Below are 26760 nucleotides of genomic sequence, written 5' to 3' on the forward strand. Positions count from 1 at the left end.
TGCAAAAACAAGATCCCACAATCAAAGGTGGGAAAAAGGGCTGCCTAAGTATGATCCCCAATCAGAGACAACGATACACAGCTGCCTCTGATTGGGAACCATACTAGGCCAACAAAGAAATAGAAACATAGATTTGCCCACCCAAGTCACACCCTGACCTAACCAAATAGAGAATAAAAAGGCTCTCTAAGGTCAGGGCGTGACAAAGGGGCAGTAGGTAGCCCTGAGCCAGCAAGCTGGAAAATCTGCTGTTCTGCCCTTGAGCAAAGCAGTTAACCCCAAACAACAACTGCTCGCCGGGCGCCGATGACGTCGATGAAGACAGCCTCCCACGGCTCTCTGATTCAGAGAGGTTGGGTTAAATGCGGAAGACACATTTCAGTTGTGCAACTGACTAGGTCTTCCTTTTCTTAAGGAAAACAGTTTACTCCACTGTTATCTGATGGCTAAGGGCTTTATTTAGCCTATTCCAAGGGGATCCTTCAGTGGGCTATTATTGGAGGAATAGGTTCAGATAGTGGTCATATGAAAAAGCAGGGAGTGGCGTTTGTGTGTGTGTGACTTTGCAGTGATCACTCATCTGTGCCAAGAACTTTGATGAACATAGTGTGTACAAGTGTCCTACACTGGTTAAACCTAGGCTATTAATTTATTAAATGCAGTAGTCCTGATCAATCATTTAAGATGGTGTCTGACATATGCAGGGAAACTTAAATCAGTTTTACCTAATTTCTATCAGCATGTTAAATGTGCAACCAGAGGGAAAAAAAATTCTAGACCGCCTTTACTCCAGAAACAGAGACGTGTACAAAGCTCTCCCTCGCTCTCCATTTGGCAAATCTGGCCATAACTCTATCCTCCTGATATCTGCTTGCAAGCAAAAATTAAAGCAGGAAGCACCAGTAACTCGGTCTATAAGAAAGTGGTCAGATGAAGCAGATGCTAAACTACAGGACTGTTTTGCTAGCACAGACTGGAATATGCTCCGGGATTCTGCCGATGGCATTGAAGAGTATACCCCATCAGCCACTGGGTTTATCAATAAGTGCATTGAGCAAGTTGTCCCCATAGTGACTGTACGTACATACCCCAACCAGAAGCCATGAATTACAGGCAACATACGCATTGAGCTAAAGGGTAGAGCTGCCGCTTTTAAGGAGCAGGACTCTAACCCGGAAGCTTATAAGAAATCCCGCTACGCCCTCAGACGAACCATCAAACAGGCAAAGCATCAATACAGGACTAAGATTGAATCGTACTACACCAGCTCTGACGCTCCTTGGATGTGGCAAGGCTTGCAAACTATTTCAGACTACAAAGGGAAGCACAGATGAGAGCTGCCCAGTGACACAAGCCTACCAAACGAGCTAAATGACTTCTATGCTCGCTTCGAGGCAAGTAACACTGAAACACGCATGAGAGCATCAGCTGTTTCAGATGACTGTGTGATCACGCTCTCCGCAGCCATGTGAGTAAGACCTTTAAACAGGTCAACATTCACAAGGCCACAGGGCCAGACGGATTACCAGGACGTGTACTCTGAGCTTGCGCTGACCAACTGGCAAGTGCCTTCACAGACATGTTCAACCTCTCCCTGTCTGAGTCTGTAATAGCAACATGTTTCAAGCAGACCACCATAGTCCCTGTGCCCAAGAACACTAAGGTAACCTGCCTAAATGACTACTGACCCGTAGCACTTGCGTCTGTAGCCATGAAATGCTTTGAAAGGCTGGTCATGGCTCAATACCATTATCCCAGAAACCCTAGACCCACTCCAATTTGCATACCACACCAACAGATCCCCCTATTACAGGGGCTGAGTCACTGGCTTACTGGTGCTCTTTCATGCCGTCCCTAGGAGGGGTGCGTCACTTGAGTAGGTTGAGTCACTGACATGATCTTTCTGTCTGGGTTGGCGCCCCCCCTTGGGTTGTGCCGTGGCGGAGATCTTTGTGGGCTATACTCGGCCTTGTCTCAGGATGGTAAGTTGGTGGTTGAAGATATCCCTCTAGTGGTGTTGGGGCTGTGCTTTGGCAAAGTGGGTGGGGTTATATCCTTCCTGTTTGGCCCTGTCCGGGGGTATCATCGGATGGGGCCACAGTGTCTCCTGACCCCTCCTGTCTCAGCCTCCAGTATTTATGCTGCAGTAGTTTATGTGTCGGGGGCTAGGGTCAGTTTGTTATGTCTGGAGTACTTCTCCTGTCTTATCTGGTGTCCTGTGTGAATTTAAGTATGCTCTCTCTAATTCTCTCTTTCTCTCTTTCTTTCTCTCTCTCGGAGGACCTGAGCCCTAGGACCATGCCTCAGGACTACCTGGCATGATGACTCCTTGCTGTCCCCAGTCCACCTGGCCGTACAACTGACATTTACTCCTGAGGTGCTGACTTGCTGCACCTCAACTACTGTGATTGTTATTATTTGACCATGCTGGTCATTTATGAACATTTGAACATCTTGGCCATGTTCTGTTATAACCTCCACCCGACACAGCCAGAAGAGGACTGGCCACCCCTCATAGCCTGGTTCCTCTCTAGGTTTCTTCCTAGGTTTTGGCCTTTCTTTGGAGTTTTTCCTAGCCACCGTGCTTCTACACCTGCATTGCTTGCTGTTTGGGGATTTAAGCTGGGTTTCTGTACAGCACTTTGAGATATCAGCTGATGTAAGAAGGGCTATATAAATACATTTGATTTGATTTGATTTGATCTCTATTGCAAACCACACTGCCCTTTCACACCTGGACAAAAGGAACACCTATGTGAGAATGCTATTCATTGACTACAACTCAGCGTTCAACACCATAGTGCTCTCAAAGCTCATCACTAAGCTAAGGACCCTGGGACTAAACACCTCCCTCTGCAACTGGTTCCTGGACTTCCTGACGGGCTGCCCCCAGGTGGTGAGGGTAGGTAACAACACATCCGCCACGCTGATCCTCAACACGGGGGCCCCTCAGGGGTGTCTGCTCATTCCCCTCCTGTACTCCCTGTTCACTCATGACGGCACGGCCAGGCACGACTCCAACACCATCATTAAGTTTGCTGATGACACAACAGTGGTGTAGGCCTGATCATCGAAAACGGTAGAGATCTGACCGTGTGGTGCAAGGCAACAACCTCTCCTTCAACGTGATCAAGACAAAGGAGATGATTGTGCACTACAGGAAAAGGAGGACCGAGCGTGCCTCCATTCTCATTGACGGGGCTATAGTGGAGCAGGTTGAGAGCTTCAAGTTCCTTGGCGTCCACCTCACCAACAAATTGCCATGATCCAAGCACACCAAGACAGTCATGAAGAGCACACAACAAAACCTATTCCCCCTCAGGAGACTGATAAGATTTGGTATGGGTCCTCAAATCCTCAAAAGGTTGTACAGCTGCACCATTGAGAGCATCCTGATGGGTTGCATTACTGCCTGGTGTAGCAACTGCTCTGCCTCCGGCACTACAGAGGGTAGTGCGTATGGCCCAGTTCCTCCCATCCAGGACATCTATACAAGGCGGTGTCAGAGGAAGGCCCTAAAAATTGTCAAAGACTCCAGCCACCTTAGTCATAGACTGTTCTCTCTGCTTGGTACCAGAGCTCCAAGTCTAGGTCCAAGAGGCTTCTAAACAGCCTCTACCTCCAAGCCATAAGACTCCTGAACATCTAATAAAATTGCTACCCAGACTATTTGCATTGTCCCCCTTCTACTCTGTTGCTATTCTCTGTTATTATCTATGCATAGTCACTTTAATAACTCTACCTACATGTACATATTACCTCAATTACTCTGACACCGGTACACCAGCACATTGACTCTGTACCTGAACGCCCAGTATATACCCAGGCTATTATTATTTGCTGCTGCTTTTTTATTATCTCTTACTTTTTTTAAAGGTATTTTCTTAAAACTTCATTGCTGAAAGGTTGCAAGATCGAATCCCCGAGCTGACAAGGTGAAAATATGTTGTTTTGCCCCTGAACAAGTGTCACGAACGTCGTAATCCTCCTCGTCTGAGGAGGAGTAAGGATCGGACCAAAGCGCAGCGTGGTTTGATGAATATATACTTGATTTATTTAACGAAGACAAAAACACTAAACAAACTTACAAAACAACAAAACGAACGTGACGCTATATAACGAACGTGCAGACACAAGCAACCAACGTATAGACAATAACCCACAACCCACAATACATAACAGACTACCTAAATATGGTTCCCAATCAGAGACAACGCAAAACACCTGCCTCTGATTGAGAACCATATCAGGCCAAACACAGAAATAGATAAACCAGACATACAACATAGAATGCCCACACAGATCACACCCTGACCAACCAAATCATAAAACCTACAAAGCAAACTATGGTCAGGGTGTGACAACAAGGCAGTTGACCCACTGTTCCTAAACCGTCATTGATAATAAGAATTTGTTCATAACTGACTTACCTAGTTAAATACAATTTCACTGTAAGGTCTACACCTGTTGTATTCGGTGCATGTGACAAATACGATTTGATTTAATATGCAATCACAATTTCACAAATTGATTTCAAGGGCATTGGCAAAATTGTGTACTTTGGTTACACTTAGCCAATCTACACTGCTTGACCAAAAGTATGTGGACACCTGCTCGTCGAACATCTCATTCCAAAATCCTGGGCATTAATATGGTGTTGGTCCCCCTTTGCTGAAGGCTTTCCACTAGATGCATTCATATGGATCATGTATCTCCTTCTATAGCCTACACGCAAGTCATGTTTTGAAATAAAGTAAACAGCAGTGGGCAAATACAAAATATTGGCAGTTATCAGGCATGACTCAGACACATGTATCTTTTTTTATTTTGTTAACGACGGCTCCAGATCCACAGTCAACGCTTGCTCCTCCCGTCCACACCCATGACCACGTAACGGGGTGGGCCTTCAGGAGTATTCCGGAGGGACTAGGTGATGACAGAAGAAAAATTCAGCAGCCTGCCCTACACCATTACTTTATAAATGCCCGCGCACGACCCGATCTGAGCTCGTCACAGTGTCCCTCGTGGTCCATATTTATACGGCACCCTGGCGCGCAGAGACGCACAGGCATGCTTCAAGCTCTAATTTGACAGCGCGCACAGCTCGAGCGAAGCCAACAACCTGTGTGTACAGCTTCCGAGGAGGAAAACGAATAAGCACGAGAGGAGTTAATCTGACACTTTTATTTGCAACAGCTTGTTGAAGCAGTGAGCTTGTTGTTCTCAGAGGTGAGTCACTTGGATCATTCAGACCTAAAAGCACCGATTTCTCTTTTGGTGCCATACAGAAAATTACGCATTTCATGGCTGCTTAGCGCTGCGGATTATGAGTCGCTATCGTTGAGGTTTGACACATTATACACTTGATTATGGGATCGAATGTAATAACAACTGCTTAATCCTACGTTAATTTTATTGTCAGAAAAAGGCTTTGAAAAAAAAATGTAGACAGGTGGATGCACTTTGACAATATTTCTAAATGAAACCTGCAAATGATTCTTGTCCTTAACATAAGATCTGATTTGGCACTGTTAGCTTTGTTCTTTATCAGACAACAAAAATGTGTGTTTCACAATTAACGCATTAGGAAGACCCACTTGTTGCATAGAACAAACGAACATTAGGCTACAGGCCCTCTGGTGCTCATCATTTACACCATGTGCCCTGCGACTGAAACGTCTCCTGGTTAAAACCCTACGGGCCTGAACTCTGAGACGTTCTCTAACAGACAAGCCAGGGTAGCGTTATCTGGCACTCATAGCTGAAACATGGCAAGACAAACACACGCGCTCCTGCATCTCATGTCAATGGCTTGTCCTTTTTCCACTGATGCTCTTGTTCATTTGATATGATTTTAGTTTTGCTCTTCTGTAAACTATAGCTTTAGTGTTTTTACATTTCCCACAGATCAACATTATACCTATTTTATTCGTTTTCTTTGCGAGTGAGCACACAGCAGCGTTTGACTGGGGTTATTTTGATATGCGTTTGGGTGAGATAAAGATAGCATTTTTGAACGCGATAGAGAACAAGAAAGTAGGAAGACAGGGAATTAAATCAGGGAAGTTGAGCCTGCTCGGTGGTTGCCCCATTGAGCAGGTAGAAAAAAATGACAATAAGAAAACTACAAAGGATTTCAATAGCCTAAAATTTACATTGTTTATGTGATTATGTCTGACAGACAATGTTTGACATTTCTGCGTGTACTCAGATATTTAATATTTTGGGGGCAAGTGATTTTAATCTTCAAGAGACATTCAACACTTAAACCGTTTTAAAAGTTATCCCCAATTCCTCTTTCAATTGTATTTAATAACGATGCAATTGGTGCATGTAAAAGATTGTTTGCTGAAATACCTGTATTGTGTTTGTGATTGCAATAGCATATCGGATTAAACAGTAAAGATAATCAAATAACATTTACCTCAAGCTAGTGATAGCCCTGTACGAAATTGTAAAACATTTCTGTAATGAGCGCTGTCTATGGTGCTACATAGAGCTGTCCTTGGTACTGAACAAGATAAAAGGTATTGCACATGTTTTGTTTATACTTTGCCACCCACATGGACATGGCATCTCACAGCAATCATGTGAATCGCTTGTAGTTAGCAATTCTGCTGTATAACTAACATTGAATTGAAAATAAGAACACGATAAAAAATAGTCAAAGGCTTATCTGGTTTATCAAGTTAGACTAACGCATATCATTTGAAAAGATTTGCAACGTGTGTTTTTGACGTTGTATTTTGTTTTTAAAGTTTTTTCACTGAGACAGTCAGTGCGACACTGGTTTTCCTATTGCGACTTTAGGACTCCAGGGCATGCGTGTAGTTAGCACGCTTTGCCCTTTTCCTCCAAACTTCCATTAGGTTCTGTTAGGATTATGCAAGCGCTGTCACACGCGACCATATGCGACTTGGTTTCCAACTTTAATGGAGACACACAGAGGAGGTCATACTGGAGGGTGTCTACTAGTCTTTCTCTATGGTGATCCTGCCTGGTGATCCTGCCTGGTGATCCTGCCTGCTGTGTATGCTGTCTATGACTCCAGCTCAGGGTTACAAAGTCACTTATAAATGTTATATTGTCAATATAAACGAGATGAGTCATCTTGAGTTGAGGTCTTTATCTTACTCATTATTTCAATAATATATGTAATATACAGTATATATATATATATATATATATTATGATGTTATTATATCATACCTTTATAAAAAAAAATATCACAATTAATATAGCCTAAATTAGCAAATTTTGATGATGATTTGTCTACTTGACAAAATGCTTAAAGCACTTACCACCCTAGCTGAAATGTCTTAAAGCGAGAGAGAGTCATTGTCAGTGTAATATCACGTCCTTTTAAAAGCATTGAATCCAGTTCTATGTCGACTCACTTGTCTTAGAACGTTACATCTGTAAACACGCTGTCAAACAGATCACAAAATCAAGTCAATGTTCTCTTTTACTAACACATCTGGGCTTCTCTCTTCTTCTTGTCTTTCCTTCTACTCTGTAGGCATCAAATCCCAGAGGACACACCACACACACCACATACACCACACACACCGCCAGACATCATGCTGGAGTCTGAGCCTACTGTGTTCCAGCTGCAGCCTAACATCATCTCTGTGCGTCTCTTCAAGAGGAAGTTAGGCGGGCTGGGCTTCCTGGTCAAGCAGCGCGTCTCCAAGCCACCGGTCATCGTGTCCGACCTGATCCGGGGCGGGGAGGCTGAGGAGTGCGGCCTGGTCCAGGTGGGGGACATTGTCCTGGCCGTCAACAACAAGCCTCTGGTGGACCTTAGCTACGAACGGGCCCTGGAGACCCTGAAGAATGTGTCCCCAGAGAATCACGCCGTCCTCATCCTCAGGGGCCCTGAGGGCTTCACAACCCACCTGGAGACCACCCTGTCTGGAGACGGACGACAGAGGACCGTCAGGGTCACCCGGCCAGCCTTTCCCGCCTCCAAGTCCTACGAGCGCTGCTGTCTGTTAAGCCCCCTCAGTCCAGGGAAGGGAAGTAAGGACCCACAGCAGCTGAGGGCCATTGAGAACCTGTCATCTCCCTCGGTGACTCCGTCCTACAGAGAGGCCCTGCTCCAGAGGGGAGGGGTGCAGGCTCTCATCGCTGCCCAGGACCCCCTACTCCTGAACGGGGTGGAGAAGAACAACGACCTGCTGAAGGAGATCGAGCCGGTGCTGAGGCTGATCAAAAGGGAGATCAACGGAGAGGGACAGAGGACCATAGAGAGCAGGGACGCTGAGGTGCAGGTGGACAGGTGAGGTGACCCATTGACACCGAACATGTGACCTGTTGACCCCGACCATGCATAGTATACATAACTGCACATACAGATTTACTCTCTTAATTTGATCACTCTGTTGTCGCAAATCATTTTACTGTGAAGGGAGAAATGCAAATTGTAGTGTGTTCAAGTTTTTAAAAGGTTTCCAACTGTTTGTAATGTCCACTTAAATATGTCTAACTTGATTTGCCCTAACAAAAAATGTAACCCCTGCAAAAATGTCCTTTGTTATCCACATAATAATGTCCTGTTGCTGCAGGATTATTGTCCTGCTGTGAGAAACTGGTCAAATGAAGATAGTACATCTATACACAGTAGTACATAGCAAAACACACCACAAACGCACGACAACTTAATCACTAGATGGTTAGACGCTAAGTGAGAATACTCCTACAAGTTCATTGTTATACATCTTTACAATGCTAGTGTTTGTGGGCATGATGGATAGTGTTTTTTTACATCAGGGAGCAGTTGGTTCAAAAGGTTTCAATCTGACTCAAACATCTTATGCTTATTCTCTTTGTTGTAGTGACTGTATGGTTCAGACCCACTCAGTGGTGACTGTCCTGTAGATACCGGTGACAATTTATACCTCCTGTGTACATGTATCCAATCAAAATCAGATTGAGAGAGCATGGTACACTACCTTAAAATCGATAGCACACATTGGCTACGTCAAGCCCCTGTTTACTCTGCTGACTCCCTCTAATCCTGTCATCCTCAAATGAATCATAGCTTTCTAGGAAAAGTAGAAAACACGATGTAACATGCTCTTTAAGTCTAACTCATAGCAAAGCACTATCAATCTGCTACTGCAGTTGATAATCATATTGATAAGTGACCTATAGTACCATAAATTAGCTTTTAAATGCATCCTGTATTTTAGAATGGCCGACTGACTTTTGAGAGACAGGAAAGAGTCAGCTAGCTAACCAGATTTCCTTGTTAGGGCTACGATGACGTTCAGATATGGCGACGCTCACTCGCTAAAGAGGCTTTCCAAAGCGCAGCCAATAGAGGTGAACGATTATAGAAAATGTAATATGGCGGTATTAGGTATTGACTCAGGCCAGGCCTAAACTGTTATCTCTGGCTGTATTTGTGCATGATCATCTTGCTAATAAGTTGATGTAGCGGTTGGTGAAATAGAACAGCACATCAACTAGAAGAGCTATTTCGATCAAAAGTAGATCAAGTTAGTTTTCACTCTGAACTGTACTGCTTTATAATCACTGAGTCAGAGTCAATGACAGAGAAACTACTTATAATCACTGAGTCAGAGTCAATGTCAGAAAAACTACTTATAATCACTGAGTCAGAGTCAATGACAGAGAAACAACTTATAATAACTGAGTCAGAGTCAATGTCAGAGAAACAACTTATAATAACTGAGTCAGAGTCAATGTCAGAGAAACGACTTATAATAACTGAGTCAGAGTCAATGACAGAGAAACTACTTATAATCACTGAGTCAGAGTCAATGACAGAGAAACGACTTATAATCACTGAGTCAGAGTCAATGACAGAGAAACAACATATAATCACTGAGTCAGAGTTAATGACAGAGAAACAGCTTATAATCACTGAGTCAGAGTCAATGTCAGAGAAACGACTTATAATAACTGAGTCAGAGTCAATGACAGAGAAACTACTTATAATCACTGAGTCAGAGTCAATGTCAGAGAAACGACTTATAATCACTGAGTCAGAGTCAATGACAGAGAAATGACTTATAATCACTGAGTCAGAGTCAATGACAGAGAAACAACTTATAATAACTGAGTCAGAGTCAATGTCAGAGAAACAACTTATAATAACTGAGTCAGAGTCAATGTCAGAGAAACGACTTATAATCACTGAGTCAGAGTCAATGACAGAGAAACGACTTATAATCACTGAGTCAGAGTCAATGACAGAGAAACAACTTATAATCACTGAGTCAGAGTCAATGTCAGAGAAACGACTTATAATAACTGGGTCAGAGTCAATGACAGAGAAACGACTTATAATAACAGATTTAGAGTCAATGACAGAGAAACGACTTATAATCACTACTCTTGTTATTTCTGTGTTTCTGAGTCCGTCTTCAGAATTGTGGTGATGATGAATGTGGTTGTTTAACAAATGGAGGACATAAGTGTATGCAGTGTGACGGAAAGACGGTTGTGTGCACTGTTACAGTAGGTGTATGTAGTGGGTGGGGGGGGGGGGGGGGGGGGGGGGGGGGGCAGTTTGTGTGTGTGAGTGTCAGTGTGTGTGAGTATGAGTGTGTGTGTGAGTGTCTGTGTGTGTGAGTATGAGTGTGTGTGTGAGTGTCAGTGTGTGTGAGTATGAGTGTGTGTGTGAGTGTCTGTGTTAGGGAGAGGGAGAGACGATCGGGCAGGCGCCAGATTCCCCATTAACTTGGACAAGCATCCATGAGAGAGAGAAGATATGTGTGTGGGTGTTTAACGAGCGAAGGAACGCAACAACTGAAATCTGAGGCTGTATTTTGTCACATCTCATTGGGATTCAGCCTCACATATCGTCTGACTGTATCTCTGTGTAGACATAGATGTTAGTTACATGTAGTTCTGCTAGGCCGTAGATGTTAGTTACTTGTAGTTCTGCTTGGCCGTAGATGTTAGTTACATGCAGTTCTGCTTGGCCGTAGATGTTAGTTACATGTAGTTCTGCTAGGCCGTAGATGTTAGTTACATGTAGTTCTGCTTGGCCGTAGATGTTAGTTACATGTAGTTCTGCTAGGCCGTAGATGTTAGTTACATGTAGTTCTGCTTGGTCGTAGATGTTAGTTACATGTAGTTCTGCTTGGCCATAGATGTTAGTTACATGTAGTTCTGCTTGGCCGTAGATGTTAGTTACATGTAGTTCTGCTAGGCCGTAGATGTTAGTTACATGTAGTTCTGCTTGGCCGTAGATGTTAGTTACTTGTAGTTCTGCTTGGCCGTAGATGTTAGTTACATGTAGTTCTGCTTGGCCGTAGATGTTAGTTACATGTAGTTCTGCTTGGCCGTAGATGTTAGTTACATGTAGTTCTGCTTGGCCGTAGATGTTAGTTACATGTAGTTCTGCTTGGTCGTAGATGACACGCATGCTCTTTAAACTAAAGTCTAACCCGGGGCTGGGTTTCTACAAAGCTAACATATGGTCATACAAAGGATAATTTTAGCCATATGATCTTTTTTACATTTTTGGACCCCTTTAGGTGTAAAAAAAGATATGACAGAATTATTTGATGAAACATTGAATTTGGCCTTACTATTATTAGGGTTAGAAAATAAAAAACTGATTCACATATGGAAGAACAGATAGTAAAAAAAAATCTATCAAAAGGAAATATGTTTTGAAGTGTCTGTCTTGAGAGATATAATATAGTTTATTTTTTTACAGTGGAATGACCCATATACTTTGGACATGATAATTCCCTAGTCACTTCCATTTGTGTTTCGGTCAGTTATCGTTTTACCTTCAGACATGTCCCGTGAAACCTGCGGGGGTCGTTGAGCAAAACGGAGAACACCATCGTGTTCATGAGAGTCTCATTGTTCCATAGCAGGGTCATGAGAAGATACATTTTTGGGATGTCTCCTGGTCTGACAAAAAGCACTGCAGCTGTATGGGGGATTGGAAGTGATGCAGACAATTAAATTGATGGACGCTACAAACTATCTTAAATATTAAAGCTGATCTAACCCCTGAAAAAAAAAAAAATACAAAAACAGCTCTGTCACTGTAACTCTGTCACTGTAGCTCTGTGACTGTATCTCTGCCACTGTACCTCTGTCACTGTATCTCTGTCACTGTAACTCTGTCACTGTAACTCTGTCACTGTATCTCTGTCACTGTATCTCTGTCACTGTAGCTCTGTCACTGTAACTCTGTCACTGTATCTCTGTCACTGTATCTCTGCCACTGTAGCTCTGTCACTGTAGCTCTGTCACTGTAGCTCTGTCACTGTAACTCTGTCACTGTATCTCTGTCACTGTATCTCTGTCACTGTATCTCTGTCACTGTATCTCTGTCACTGTATCTCTGTCACTGTAGCTCTGTCACTGTAACTCTGTCACTGTATCTCTGTCACTGTATCTCTGTCACTGTATCTCTGCCACTGTAGCTCTGTCACTGTAGCTCTGTCACTGTATCTCTGTCACTGTATCTCTGTCACTGTATCTCTGTCACTGTAACTCTGTCACTGTAGCTCTGTCACTGTAGCTCTGTCACTGTAACTCTGTCACTGTATCTCTGTCACTGTATCTCTGTCACTGTATCTCTGCCACTGTAGCTCTGTCACTGTAATTCTGTCACTGTATCTCTGTCACTGTATCTCTGCCACTGTAGCTCTGTCACTGTAACTCTGTCACTGTATCTCTGTCACTGTATCTCTGTCACTGTATCTCTGTCACTGTAGCTCTGTCACTGTAACTCTGTCACTGTATCTCTGTCACTGTATCTCTGCCACTGTAGCTCTGTCACTGTAACTCTGTCACTGTATCTCTGTCACTGTATCTCTGCCACTGTAGCTCTGTCACTGTAGCTCTGTCACTGTAGCTCTGCCACTGTAGCTCTGTCACTGTAGCTCTGTCACTGTATCTCTGTCACTGTAGCTCTGCCACTGTAGCTCTGTCACTGTAGCTCTGTCACTGTAGCTCTGCCACTGTAGCTCTGCCACTGTAGCTCTGTCACTGTAGCTCTGCCACTGTAGCTCTGTCACTGTAGCTCTGCCACTGTAGCTCTGTCACTGTAGCTCTGTCACTGTATCTCTGTCACTGTAGCTCTGTCACTGTAGCTCTGTCACTGTAGCTCTGCCACTGTAGCTCTGTCACTGTAGCTCTGCCACTGTAGCTCTGTCACTGTAGCTCTGTCACTGTAGCTCTGTCACTGTATCTCTGTCACTGTAGCTCTGTCACTGTAACTCTGTCACTGTATCTCTGTCACTGTATCTCTGCCACTGTAGCTCTGTCACTGTAACTCTGTCACTGTATCTCTGTCACTGTATCTCTGCCACTGTAGCTCTGTCACTGTAGCTCTGTCACTGTAACTCTGTCACTGTATCTCTGTCACTGTAGCTCTGTCACTGTAGCTCTGCCACTGTAGCTCTGTCACTGTAGCTCTGTCACTGTATCTCTGTCACTGTAGCTCTGCCACTGTAGCTCTGTCACTGTAGCTCTGTCACTGTAGCTCTGGCACTGTAGCTCTGCCACTGTAGCTCTGTCACTGTAGCTCTGCCACTGTAGCTCTGTCACTGTAGCTCTGCCACTGTAGCTCTGTCACTGTAGCTCTGTCACTGTATCTCTGTCACTGTAGCTCTGTCACTGTAGCTCTGTCACTGTAGCTCTGCCACTGTAGCTCTGTCACTGTAGCTCTGTCACTGTAGCTCTGTCACTGTAGCTCTGTCACTTTCCACCACAGATGCGGAACGCTGACGTCGGTGGATGTGGTGGATTGAGCCTCAGCCCGTGCAAAAAAAAATAAAAAATCTCTAGTTTAAACAGATGGATTTTGATGTGGATTATTTTTTTATGTTAATTAGATTGACGCGTGGGTGGGGGTTAAGGAGAACTAACTATGTGTGCCTGCCGTTCAGGGACCTTGGTATGGGAAACGGTATTTCACCCCAGCTGGCGTCTGATAAGGACAGAGTGTGTGAAGACCTGTGGAGGAAGGACAACAACATGCAGACGGTGCTCCACAACCCTTACTCTGAGACAGACAAGGTAAACATTCCAATAAATGTGTGTGTGTGTGGTTGCAGGTGTTTATGAGTGTGTACTTGTCTTGCATGCCTTTCGAGTGAATCCACTTGTGTAAGCTTATCCTTCCATATGTGAGCGAGTGTGTTAGTAATGTATGCTTGCCCATAGTCATCTCCTAGAGTCACACATGACATATGCTTCTAGAATCCTCCAATCGACACATTCTTTTGTGTGTTCCTTGTTCCTTTCTCGTTCTTGGAACTCTTAGAGCTTCCTGTGACTGTGATGCGCATCCATGTGCATCATGAGAACAAGAACAAGGCTCCCCGCTCAGGAACTCATCACCTGGGAATTAGATCCTTCCAACCTTTGGGTTTGGATGGACTGGGCTGTGTTATGATGGGCTGGGCTGTGTTATGATGGACTGGGTTAGGATGGACTGGGTTATGATGGACTGGGTTAGGATGGACTGTGTTAGGATGGACTGTGTTAGGATGGACTGTGTTAGGATGGACTGTGTTAGGATGGGCTGGGTTAGGATGGACTGGATTAGAATGGACTGGGTTAGGATGGACTGGGTTAGGATGGACTGGGTTAGGATGGACTGGGTTAGGATGGACTGTGTTAGGATGGACTGTGTTAGGATGGGCTGGGTTAGGATGGACTGGGTTAGGATGGACTGGGTTTGGATGGACTGGGCTGGGCTGGGTTATGATAGGCTGGGCTGGATTAGGATGGGCTAGACTGGGTTAGGATGGGCTGGGCAGAGTTATGATGGACTGGGTTAGGATGGACTGGGTTAGGATGGACTGGATTAGAATGGACTGGGTTAGGATGGACTGGGTTAGGATGGGCTGGGTTAGGATGGACTGGATTTGGATGGACTGGGCTGTGTTATGATAGGCTGGGCTGGATTAGGATGGGCTAGACTGGGTTAGGATGGGCTGGGTTAGGATGGACTGGGTTTGGATGGACTGGTTTAGGATGGACTGGGTTAGGATGGACTGGATTAGAATGGACTGGGTTAGGATGGACTGGGTTAGGATGGACTGTGTTAGGATGGGCTGGGTTAGGATGGACTGGGTTAGGATGGACTGGGTTAGGATGGACTGGGTTAGGATGGACTGGGTTAGGATGGGCTGGGTTAGGATGGACTGGATTAGAATGGACTGGGTTAGGATGGACTGGGTTAGGATGGACTGGATTAGAATGGACTGGGTTAGGATGGACTGGGTTAGGATGGACTGGGTTAGGATGGACTGGGTTAGGGTGGACTGTGTTTGGATGGACTGGGCTGTGTTAGGATGGGCTGGGTTAGGATGGACTGGGCAGAGTTAGGATGGGCTGGGATAGGATGGTCTGGGATAGTATGGGCTGGGATAGGATGGGCTGGGCTGGGTTAGGATGAGCTGGACTGGGTTAGGATGGGCTGGAATAGGATGGGCTGGGGTAGGATGGGCTGGGCAGGGCTGAGTTAGGATGGGCAGGGCTGGGTTAGGATGGGCTGGTATAGGATGGGCTGGTATAGGATGGGCTGGTATAGGATGGGCTGGGTTAGGATGGGCTGGTATAGGATGGGCTGGGATAGGATAGGCTGGGATAGGTTGGGCTGGTATAGGCTGGACTGGGTTAGGATGGGCTGGGATAGGATGGGCTGGGCTGAGTTAGGATGGGCTGGGATAGGATGGGCTGGGCTGGGCAGGGCTGAGTTAGGATGGGCTGGGCTGGGCTGGGCAGGGCAGGGTTGAGTTAGGATGGGCTGGGCTGAGTGAATTCTTTCTTAGTGAATGAGGCCGGATGGAGAGTAACCATCCAAGAGACCCTAATGAATGAGGGCAGCTGTGGTCGCAGAGGGAGATGATAAATGTTTCTCCTCTAATGTGGCCCTCTCCAAATCATTAAGGCCTTTTGAGGTCTGCAGGGATGTGTGTGTGTGCAGTGGGGATGGGGGTAATGTGTATAACGGGGGCATAGTGTATGTGTATGTGTGTGTGTGCAGGGGCATACTGGCGCCATTGTAGGTAAATGCAAACCTGTGTTTCCAGAAGGCCCAGAGGTGGGTGTATGTGTTTGCCCTGACTCCGGAGTCTGACTCATAGGAGAGCCCAGAGGTGGGTGTATGTGTTTGCCCTGACTCCGGAGTCTGACTCATAGGAGAGCCCAGAGGTGGGTGTATGTGTTTGCTCTGACTCCGGAGTCTGACTCATAGGAGAGCCCAGAGGTGGGTGTATGTGTTTGCCCTGACTCCGGAGTCTGACTCATAGGAGAGCCCAGAGGTGGGTGTATGTGTTTGCCCTGACTCCGGAGTCTGACTCATAGGAGAGCCCAGAGGTGGGTGTATGTGTTTGCTCTGACTCCGGAGTCTGACTCATAGGAGAGCCCAGAGGTTGGTGTATGTGTTTGCCCTGACTCCGGAGTCTGACTCATAGGAGAGCCCAGAGGTGGGTGTATGTGTTTGCTCTGACTCCGGAGTCTGACTCATAGGAGAGCCCAGAGGTGGGTGTATGTGTTTGCCCTGACTCCGGAGTCTGACTCATAGGAGAGCCCAGAGGTGGGTGTATGTGTTTGCCCTGACTCCGGAGTCTGACTCATAGGAGAGCCCAGAGGTGGGTGTATGTGTTTGCCCTGACTCCGGAGTCTGACTCATAGGAGAGCCCAGAGGTGGGTGTATGTGTTTGCTCTGACTCCGGAGTCTGACTCATAGGAGAGCCCAGAGGTGGGTGTATGTGTTTGCCCTGACTCCGGAGTCTGACTCATAGGAGAGCCCAGAGGTGGGTGTATGTGTTTGCCCTGACTCCGGAGTCTGACTCATAGGAGAGCCCAGAGGTGGGTGTATGTGTTTGCCCTGACTCCGGAGTCTGACTCATAGGAGAGCCCAGAGGTGGGTGTATGTGTTTGCCCTGACTCCGGAGTCTGACTCATAGGAGAGCCCAGAGGTGGGTGTATGTGTTTGCCCTGACTCCGGAGTCTGACTCATAGGAGAGCCCAGAGGTGGGTGTATGTGTTTGCCCTGACTCCGGAGTCTGACTCATAGGAGAGCCCAGAGGTGTATGACTAACAACATGTAAAAAGTCTATGAGAGAAATGTATTATTATTCTATCAAATTACTTTTGATTCCTCCAGCCATTTATTCATATTTCCTTGATAATTGAATGCTGAAGCAAGGCGTCCACCTGTTGGGGACTTCCGCAATACATCATTCTCCATCCCAAGTGTGATGAGGAGAGACACGAGGCTACAGAACTGCCAAATAAGAAGTTGGTAGAGTTTACATTCTTATTTCATTAAGACGGAGAGGTCTTGATGACAATAGAGGAGATGTTAATGTTATTGAATAGATCCAATGCATCTACTGTATAATCCCGAGAGGCGCAGCGGTCTAAGACACTGCATCTCAGTGCAAAAGGGGTCACGGCAGTACCTGGTTTGAATCCAGGCTGCATCACATCTGGCCGTGATTGGGAGTCCCATAGTGCGGCACACAATTGGCCCAGTGTTGGCCATCATTGTAAATAACAATTTGTTCTTAACTCACTTGACTAGTTAAATTATTATTATTTATTTTTTTATTATTCTCTGGGTTTTAAATGTTCTGTCAGGTAGGGCTCTCCTTTGTGGGAGGTTCAGGAGGTAGGGCTCTCCTTCGAGGCAGGTTCAGGAGGTATGGCTCTCCTTTGAGGCAGGTTCAGGAGGTAGGGGTCTCCTTCGCGGGATGTACAGGAGGTATGGCTCTCCTTCGAGGCAGGATCAGGAGGTAGGGCTCTCCTTCGAGGCAGGTTCAGGACGTAGGGCTCTCCTTCGAGGCAGGTTCAGGAGATAGGGCTCTCCGAGACAGGTTCAGGAGATAGGGCTCTCCTTTGTGGGAGGTTCAGGAGGTAGGGATCTCCTTCGCGGGAGGTTCAGGAGGTAGGGATCTCCTTCGAGGCAGGTTCAGGAGGTATGGCTCTCCTTCGAGGCAGGTTCAGCAGATATGGCTCTCCTTCGAGGCAGGTTCAGGAGGTAGGGATCTCCTTCGAGGCAGGTTCAGGAGGTAGAGCTCTCCTTTGAGTCAGGATCAGGCGGTAGGGATCTCATTTGAGGCAGGTTCAGGAGGTAGAGCTCTCCTTTGAGTCAGGTTCAGGCGGTAGGGATCTCATTTGAGGCAGGTTCAGGAGGTAGGGCTCTCCTTCGCGGGAGGTTCAGGAGGTATGGCTCTACTTCGAGGCAGGTTCAGGAGATAGGGGTCGTCTTCGAGGCAGGTTGAGGAGGCAGGGCTCACCTTCGAGGCAGGTTCAGGAGGTAAGGCTCTCCTTCGAGGCAGGTTCAGGAGGTAGGGCTCTCCTTCGAGGCAGGTTCAGGAGGTGGGGCTCTCATTTGTGGGAGGTTCAGGAGGTATTGCTCTCCGTCGAGGCAGGTTCTGGAGATAGGGCTCCCCGGGACAGGTTCAGGAGATAGGGCTCTCCTTTGTGGGAGGTTCAGGAGGTAGGGATCTCCTTCGCGGGAGGTTCAAGAGGTAGGGATCTCCTTCGAGGTAGGTTCAGGAGGTAGGGCTCTCCTTCGAGTCAGGTTCAGGAGATAGGGCTCTCCTTTGTGGGAGGTTCATGAGGTAGGGATCTCCTTCGCAGGAGGTTCAGGAGGTAGGGATCTCCTTCGAGGCAGGTTCAGGAGATAGGGCTCTCCTTCGAGTCAGGTTCAGGAGATAGGGCTCTCCTTTGTGGGAGGTTCAGGAGGTAGGGATCTCCTTCGCGGGAGGTTCAGGAGGTAGGGATCTCCTTCTAGGCAGGTTCAGGAGGTAGGGCTCTCCTTCGAGGCAGGTTCAGGAGATAGGGCTCTCTGAGACAGGTTCAGGAGGTGGGGCTCTCCTTCGAGGCAGGTTCAGGAGGTAGGGCTCTCCTTCGAGGCAGGTTCAGGAGGTAGGGCTCTCCTTCGAGGCAGGTTCAGTAGGTAGGGCTCTCCTTCGAGGCAGGTTCAGGAGATAGGGCTCTCTGAGACATGTTCAGGAGGTAGGGCTCTCCTTCGCGGCAGGTTCAGGAGGTAGGGCTCTCCTTCGAGGCAGGTTCAGGAGGTAGGGCTCTCCTTCGAGGCAGGTTCAGGAGGTTGGGCTCTCCTTCGAGGCAGGTTCCGGAGTTAGGGCTCTCCTTCGAGGCAGGTTCAGGAGGTAGGGCTCTCCTTCGAGGCAGGTTCAGGAGATAAGTCTCTCTGAGACAGGTTAAGGAGTTGGGGCTCTCCTTCGAGACACGTTCAGGAGATAGGGCTCTCCTTTGTGGGAGGTTCAAGAGGTAGGGCTCTCCTTCGAGGCAGGTTCAGGAGGTAGGGCTCTCCTTCGCGGGAGGTTCAGGAGGTATGGCTCTCCTTTGAGGCAGGTTCAGGAGGTAGGGGTCTCCTTCGCGGGAGGTACAGGAGGTATGGCTCTCCTTCGAGGCAGGATCAGGAGGTAGGGCTCTCCTTCGAGGCAGGTTCAGGACGTAGGGCTCTCCTTCGAGGCAGGTTCAGGAGATAGGGCTCTCCGAGAAAGGTTCAGGAGATAGGGCTCTCCTTTGTGGGAGGTTCAGGAGGTAGGGATCTCCTTCGCGGGAGGTTCAGGAGGTAGGGATCTCCTTCGAGGCAGGTTCAGGAGGTATGGCTCTCCTTCGAGGCAGGTTCAGGAGATATGGCTCTCCTTCGAGGCAGGTTCAGGACGTAGGGCTCTCCTTCGAGGCAGGTTCAGGAGATAGGGCTCTCCGAGACAGGTTCAGGAGATAGGGCTCTCCTTTGTGGGAGGTTCAGGAGGTAGGGATCTCCTTCGCGGGAGGTTCAGGAGGTAGGGATCTCCTTCGAGGCAGGTTCAGGAGGTATGGCTCTCCTTCGAGGCAGGTTCAGGAGATATGGCTCTCCTTCGAGGCAGGTTCAGGAGGTAGGGATCTCCTTCGAGGCAGGTTCAGGAGGTAGAGCTCTCCTTTGAGTCAGGATCAGGCGGTAGGGATCTCATTTGAGGCAGGTTCAGGAGGTAGAGCTCTCCTTTGAGTCAGGTTCAGGCGGTAGGGATCTCATTTGAGGCAGGTTCAGGAGGTAGGGCTCTCCTTCGCGGGAGGTTCAGGAGGTAGGGATCTCCTTCGAGGCAGGTTCAGGAGATAGGGCTCTCCTTCGAGTCAGGTTCAGGAGATAGGGCTCTCCTTTGTGGGAGGTTCAGGAGGTAGGGATCTCCTTCGCGGGAGGTTCAGGAGGTAGGGATCTCCTTCTAGGCAGGTTCAGGAGGTAGGGCTCTCCTTCGAGGCAGGTTCAGGAGATAGGGCTCTCTGAGACAGGTTCAGGAGGTGGGGCTCTCCTTCGAGGCAGGTTCAGGAGGTAGGGCTCTCCTTCGAGGCAGGTTCAGGAGGTAGGGCTCTCCTTCGAGGCAGGTTCAGTAGGTAGGGCTCTCCTTCGAGGCAGGTTCAGGAGATAGGGCTCTCTGAGACATGTTCAGGAGGTAGGGCTCTCCTTCGCGGCAGGTTCAGGAGGTAGGGCTCTCCTTCGAGGCAGGTTCAGGAGGTAGGGCTCTCCTTCGAGGCAGGTTCAGGAGGTTGGGCTCTCCTTCGAGGCAGGTTCCGGAGTTAGGGCTCTCCTTCGAGGCAGGTTCAGGAGGTAGGGCTCTCCTTCGAGGCAGGTTCAGGAGATAAGTCTCTCTGAGACAGGTTAAGGAGTTGGGGCTCTCCTTCGAGACACGTTCAGGAGATAGGGCTCTCCTTTGTGGGAGGTTCAAGAGGTAGGGCTCTCCTTCGAGGCAGGTTCAGGAGGTAGGGCTCTCCTTCGCGGGAGGTTCAGGAGGTATGGCTCTCCTTTGAGGCAGGTTCAGGAGGTAGGGGTCTCCTTCGCGGGAGGTACAGGAGGTATGGCTCTCCTTCGAGGCAGGATCAGGAGGTAGGGCTCTCCTTCGAGGCAGGTTCAGGACGTAGGGCTCTCCTTCGAGGCAGGTTCAGGAGATAGGGCTCTCCGAGAAAGGTTCAGGAGATAGGGCTCTCCTTTGTGGGAGGTTCAGGAGGTAGGGATCTCCTTCGCGGGAGGTTCAGGAGGTAGGGATCTCCTTCGAGGCAGGTTCAGGAGGTATGGCTCTCCTTCGAGGCAGGTTCAGGAGATATGGCTCTCCTTCGAGGCAGGTTCAGGACGTAGGGCTCTCCTTCGAGGCAGGTTCAGGAGATAGGGCTCTCCGAGACAGGTTCAGGAGATAGGGCTCTCCTTTGTGGGAGGTTCAGGAGGTAGGGATCTCCTTCGCGGGAGGTTCAGGAGGTAGGGATCTCCTTCGAGGCAGGTTCAGGAGGTATGGCTCTCCTTCGAGGCAGGTTCAGGAGATATGGCTCTCCTTCGAGGCAGGTTCAGGAGGTAGGGATCTCCTTCGAGGCAGGTTCAGGAGGTAGAGCTCTCCTTTGAGTCAGGATCAGGCGGTAGGGATCTCATTTGAGGCAGGTTCAGGAGGTAGAGCTCTCCTTTGAGTCAGGTTCAGGCGGTAGGGATCTCATTTGAGGCAGGTTCAGGAGGTAGGGCTCTCCTTCGCGGGAGGTTCAGGAGGTATGGCTCTACTTCGAGGCAGGTTCAGGAGGTAGGGGTCGTCTTCGAGGCAGGTTGAGGAGGCAGGGCTCACCTTCGAGGCAGGTTCAGGAGGTAAGGCTCTCCTTCGAGGCAGGTTCAGGAGGTATGGCTCTCCTTCGAGGCAGGTTCAGGAGGTGGGGCTCTCCTTTGTGGGAGGTTCAGGAGGTAGGGCTCTCCTTCGCGGGAGGTTCAGGAGGTATGGCTCTCCTTTGAGGCAGGTTCAGGAGGTAGGGGTCTCCTTCGCGGGAGATTCAGGAGGTTTTGCTCTCCTTCGAGGCAGGTTCAGGAGGTAGGGCTCTCCTTCGAAGCAGGTTCAGGAGGTAGGGCTCTCCTTCGAGGCAGGTTCTGGAGATAGGGCTCCCCGGGACAGGTTCAGGAGATAGGGCTCTCCTTTGTGGGAGGTTCAGGAGGTAGGGATCTCCTTCGCGGGAGGTTCAAGAGGTAGGGATCTCCTTCGAGGCAGGTTCAGGAGGTAGGGCTCTCCTTCGAGTCAGGTTCAGGAGATAGGGCTCTCCTTTGTGGGAGGTTCATGAGGTAGGGATCTCCTTCGCAGGAGGTACAGGAGGTAGGGATCTCCTTCGAGGCAGGTTCAGGAGATAGGGCTCTCCTTCGAGTCAGGTTCAGGAGATAGGGCTCTCCTTTGTGGGAGGTTCAGGAGGTAGGGATCTCCTTCGCGGGAGGTTCAGGAGGTAGGGATCTCCTTCTAGGCAGGTTCAGGAGGTAGGGCTCTCCTTCGAGGCAGGTTCAGGAGATAGGGCTCTCTGAGACAGGTTCAGGAGGTGGGGCTCTCCTTCGAGGCAGGTTCAGGAGGTAGGGCTCTCCTTCGAGGCAGGTTCAGGAGGTAGGGCTCTCCTTCGAGGCAGGTTCAGTAGGTAGGGCTCTCCTTCGAGGCAGGTTCAGGAGATAGGGCTCTCTGAGACATGTTCAGGAGGTAGGGCTCTCCTTCGAGGCAGGTTCAGGAGGTAGGGCTCTCCTTCGAGGCAGGTTCAGGAGGTAGGGCTCTCCTTCGAGGCAGGTTCAGGCGGTTGGGCTCTCCTTCGAGGCAGGTTCCGGAGTTAAGGCTCTCCTTCGAGGCAGGTTCAGGAGGTAGGGCTCTCCTTCGAGGCAGGTTCAGGAGATAGGTCTCTCTGAGACAGGTTAAGGAGTTGGGGCTCTCCTTCGAGACACGTTCAGGAGATAGGGCTCTCCTTTGTGGGAGGTTCAAGAGGTAGGGCTCTCCTTCGAGGCAGGTTCAGGAGGTAGGGCTCTCCTTCGAGGCAGGTTCAGGAGGTAGGGCTCTCCTTCGAGGCAGGTTCAGTAGGTAGGGCTCTCCTTCGAGGCAGGTTCAGGAGATAGGGCTCTCTGAGACATGTTCAGGAGGTAGGGCTCTCCTTCGAGGCAGGTTCAGGAGGTAGGGCTCTCCTTCGAGGCAGGTTCAGGAGGTAGGGCTCTCCTTCGAGGCAGGTTCAGGCGGTTGGGCTCTCCTTCGAGGCAGGTTCCGGAGTTAAGGCTCTCCTTCGAGGCAGGTTCAGGAGGTAGGGCTCTCCTTCGAGGCAGGTTCAGGAGATAGGGCTCTCCGAGAAAGGTTCAGGAGATAGGGCTCTCCTTTGTGGGAGGTTCAGGAGGTAGGGATCTCCTTCGCGGGAGGTTCAGGAGGTAGGGATCTCCTTCGAGGCAGGTTCAGGAGGTATGGCTCTCCTTCGAGGCAGGTTCAGGAGATATGGCTCTCCTTCGAGGCAGGTTCAGGACGTAGGGCTCTCCTTCGAGGCAGGTTCAGGAGATAGGGCTCTCCGAGACAGGTTCAGGAGATAGGGCTCTCCTTTGTGGGAGGTTCAGGAGGTAGGGCTCTCCTTCGCGGGAGGTTCAGGAGGTAGGGATCTCCTTCGAGGCAGGTTCAGGAGGTATGGCTCTCCTTCGAGGCAGGTTCAGGAGATATGGCTCTCCTTCGAGGCAGGTTCAGGAGGTAGGGATCTCCTTCGAGGCAGGTTCAGGAGGTAGAGCTCTCCTTTGAGTCAGGATCAGGCGGTAGGGATCTCATTTGAGGCAGGATCAGGAGGTAGAGCTCTCCTTTGAGTCAGGTTCAGGCGGTAGGGATCTCATTTGAGGCAGGTTCAGGAGGTAGGGCTCTCCTTAGCGGGAGGTTCAGGAGGTATGGCTCTACTTCGAGGCAGGTTCAGGAGGTAGGGGTCGTCTTCGAGGCAGGTTGAGGAGGCAGGGCTCACCTTCGAGGCAGGTTCAGGAGGTAAGGCTCTCCTTCGAGGCAGGTTCAGGAGGTAGGGCTCTCCTTCGAGGCAGGTTCAGGAGGTGGGGCTCTCCTTTGTGGGAGGTTCAGGAGGTAGGGCTCTCCTTCGCGGGAGGTTCAGGAGGTATGGCTCTCCTTTGAGGCAGGTTCAGGAGGTAGGGGTCTCCTTCGCGGGAGATTCAGGAGGTATTGCTCTCCTTCGAGGCAGGTTCAGGAGGTAGGGCTCTCCTTCGAAGCAGGTTCAGGAGGTAGGGCTCTCCTTCGAGGCAGGTTCTGGAGATAGGGCTCCCCGGGACAGGTTCAGGAGATAGGGCTCTCCTTTGTGGGAGGTTCAGGAGGTAGGGATCTCCTTCGCGGGAGGTTCAAGAGGTAGGGATCTCCTTCGAGGCAGGTTCAGGAGGTAGGGCTCTCCTTCGAGTCAGGTTCAGGAGATAGGGCTCTCCTTTGTGGGAGGTTCATGAGGTAGGGATCTCCTTCGCAGGAGGTTCAGGAGGTAGGGATCTCCTTCGAGGCAGGTTCAGGAGATAGGGCTCTCCTTCGAGTCAGGTTCAGGAGATAGGGCTCTCCTTTGTGGGAGGTTCAGGAGGTAGGGATCTCCTTCGCGGGAGGTTCAGGAGGTAGGGATCTCCTTCGAGGCAGGTTCAGGAGGTAGGGCTCTCCTTCGAGGCAGGTTCAGGAGATAGGGCTCTCTGAGACAGGTTCAGGAGGTGGGGCTCTCCTTCGAGGCAGGTTCAGGAGGTAGGGCTCTCCTTCGAGGCAGGTTCAGGAGGTAGGGCTCTCCTTCGAGGCAGGTTCAGTAGGTAGGGCTCTCCTTCGAGGCAGGTTCAGGAGATAGGGCTCTCTGAGACATGTTCAGGAGGTAGGGCTCTCCTTCGAGGCAGGTTCAGGAGGTAGGGCTCTCCTTCGAGGCAGGTTCAGGAGGTAGGGCTCTCCTTCGAGGCAGGTTCAGGCGGTTGGGCTCTCCTTCGAGGCAGGTTCCGGAGTTAAGGCTCTCCTTCGAGGCAGGTTCAGGAGGTAGGGCTCTCCTTCGAGGCAGGTTCAGGAGATAGGGCTCTCCGAGAAAGGTTCAGGAGATAGGGCTCTCCTTTGTGGGAGGTTCAGGAGGTAGGGATCTCCTTCGCGGGAGGTTCAGGAGGTAGGGATCTCCTTCGAGGCAGGTTCAGGAGGTATGGCTCTCCTTCGAGGCAGGTTCAGGAGATATGGCTCTCCTTCGAGGCAGGTTCAGGACGTAGGGCTCTCCTTCGAGGCAGGTTCAGGAGATAGGGCTCTCCGAGACAGGTTCAGGAGATAGGGCTCTCCTTTGTGGGAGGTTCAGGAGGTAGGGCTCTCCTTCGCGGGAGGTTCAGGAGGTAGGGATCTCCTTCGAGGCAGGTTCAGGAGGTATGGCTCTCCTTCGAGGCAGGTTCAGGAGATATGGCTCTCCTTCGAGGCAGGTTCAGGAGGTAGGGATCTCCTTCGAGGCAGGTTCAGGAGGTAGAGCTCTCCTTTGAGTCAGGATCAGGCGGTAGGGATCTCATTTGAGGCAGGATCAGGAGGTAGAGCTCTCCTTTGAGTCAGGTTCAGGCGGTAGGGATCTCATTTGAGGCAGGTTCAGGAGGTAGGGCTCTCCTTAGCGGGAGGTTCAGGAGGTATGGCTCTACTTCGAGGCAGGTTCAGGAGGTAGGGGTCGTCTTCGAGGCAGGTTGAGGAGGCAGGGCTCACCTTCGAGGCAGGTTCAGGAGGTAAGGCTCTCCTTCGAGGCAGGTTCAGGAGGTAGGGCTCTCCTTCGAGGCAGGTTCAGGAGGTGGGGCTCTCCTTTGTGGGAGGTTCAGGAGGTAGGGCTCTCCTTCGCGGGAGGTTCAGGAGGTATGGCTCTCCTTTGAGGCAGGTTCAGGAGGTAGGGGTCTCCTTCGCGGGAGATTCAGGAGGTATTGCTCTCCTTCGAGGCAGGTTCAGGAGGTAGGGCTCTCCTTCGAAGCAGGTTCAGGAGGTAGGGCTCTCCTTCGAGGCAGGTTCTGGAGATAGGGCTCCCCGGGACAGGTTCAGGAGATAGGGCTCTCCTTTGTGGGAGGTTCAGGAGGTAGGGATCTCCTTCGCGGGAGGTTCAAGAGGTAGGGATCTCCTTCGAGGCAGGTTCAGGAGGTAGGGCTCTCCTTCGAGTCAGGTTCAGGAGATAGGGCTCTCCTTTGTGGGAGGTTCATGAGGTAGGGATCTCCTTCGCAGGAGGTTCAGGAGGTAGGGATCTCCTTCGAGGCAGGTTCAGGAGATAGGGCTCTCCTTCGAGTCAGGTTCAGGAGATAGGGCTCTCCTTTGTGGGAGGTTCAGGAGGTAGGGATCTCCTTCGCGGGAGGTTCAGGAGGTAGGGATCTCCTTCGAGGCAGGTTCAGGAGGTAGGGCTCTCCTTCGAGGCAGGTTCAGGAGATAGGGCTCTCTGAGACAGGTTCAGGAGGTGGGGCTCTCCTTCGAGGCAGGTTCAGGAGGTAGGGCTCTCCTTCGAGGCAGGTTCAGGAGGTAGGGCTCTCCTTCGAGGCAGGTTCAGTAGGTAGGGCTCTCCTTCGAGGCAGGTTCAGGAGATAGGGCTCTCTGAGACATGTTCAGGAGGTAGGGCTCTCCTTCGAGGCAGGTTCAGGAGGTAGGGCTCTCCTTCGAGGCAGGTTCAGGAGGTAGGGCTCTCCTTCGAGGCAGGTTCAGGAGGTTGGGCTCTCCTTCGAGGCAGGTTCCGGAGTTAGGGCTCTCCTTCGAGGCAGGTTCAGGAGGTAAGGCTATCCTTCGAGGCAGGTTCAGGAGATAAGTCTCTCTGAGACAGGTTAAGGAGTTGGGGCTCTCCTTCGAGACACGTTCAGGAGATAGGGCTCTCCTTTGTGGGAGGTTCAAGAGGTAGGGCTCTCCTTCGAGGCAGGTTCAGGAGGTAGGGCTCTCCTTCGCGGGAGGTTCAGGAGGTATGGCTCTCCTTTGAGGCAGGTTCAGGAGGTAGGGGTCTCCTTCGCGGGAGGTACAGGAGGTATGGCTCTCCTTCGAGGCAGGATCAGGAGGTAGG

At 49.9% G+C, this 26760-nt stretch overlaps 1 protein-coding gene across 2 annotated transcripts in view; it reads left to right on the top strand.

The window, feature by feature from the left end:
- Positions 1–4931: 4931 nt before the first annotated feature.
- LOC129826662 (nitric oxide synthase, brain-like) overlaps positions 4932–26760 on the top strand; it is a 95871-nt gene continuing 74042 nt past the window's right edge. For both annotated transcript variants that reach the window (XM_055887631.1, XM_055887632.1), the window contains exons 1-3: positions 4932–5229; positions 7520–8281; positions 13893–14022. In XM_055887631.1, coding sequence (XP_055743606.1) covers positions 7581–8281; positions 13893–14022 — 831 coding nt within the window. In that variant the 5' untranslated portion in view covers positions 4932–5229; positions 7520–7580. The remainder of the gene's footprint in view (positions 5230–7519; positions 8282–13892; positions 14023–26760) is intronic.

The sequence above is a fragment of the Salvelinus fontinalis genome, chromosome 28 (assembly GCF_029448725.1).
Source record: "Salvelinus fontinalis isolate EN_2023a chromosome 28, ASM2944872v1, whole genome shotgun sequence".
Classification (NCBI taxonomy): Eukaryota; Metazoa; Chordata; class Actinopteri; order Salmoniformes; family Salmonidae; genus Salvelinus; species Salvelinus fontinalis.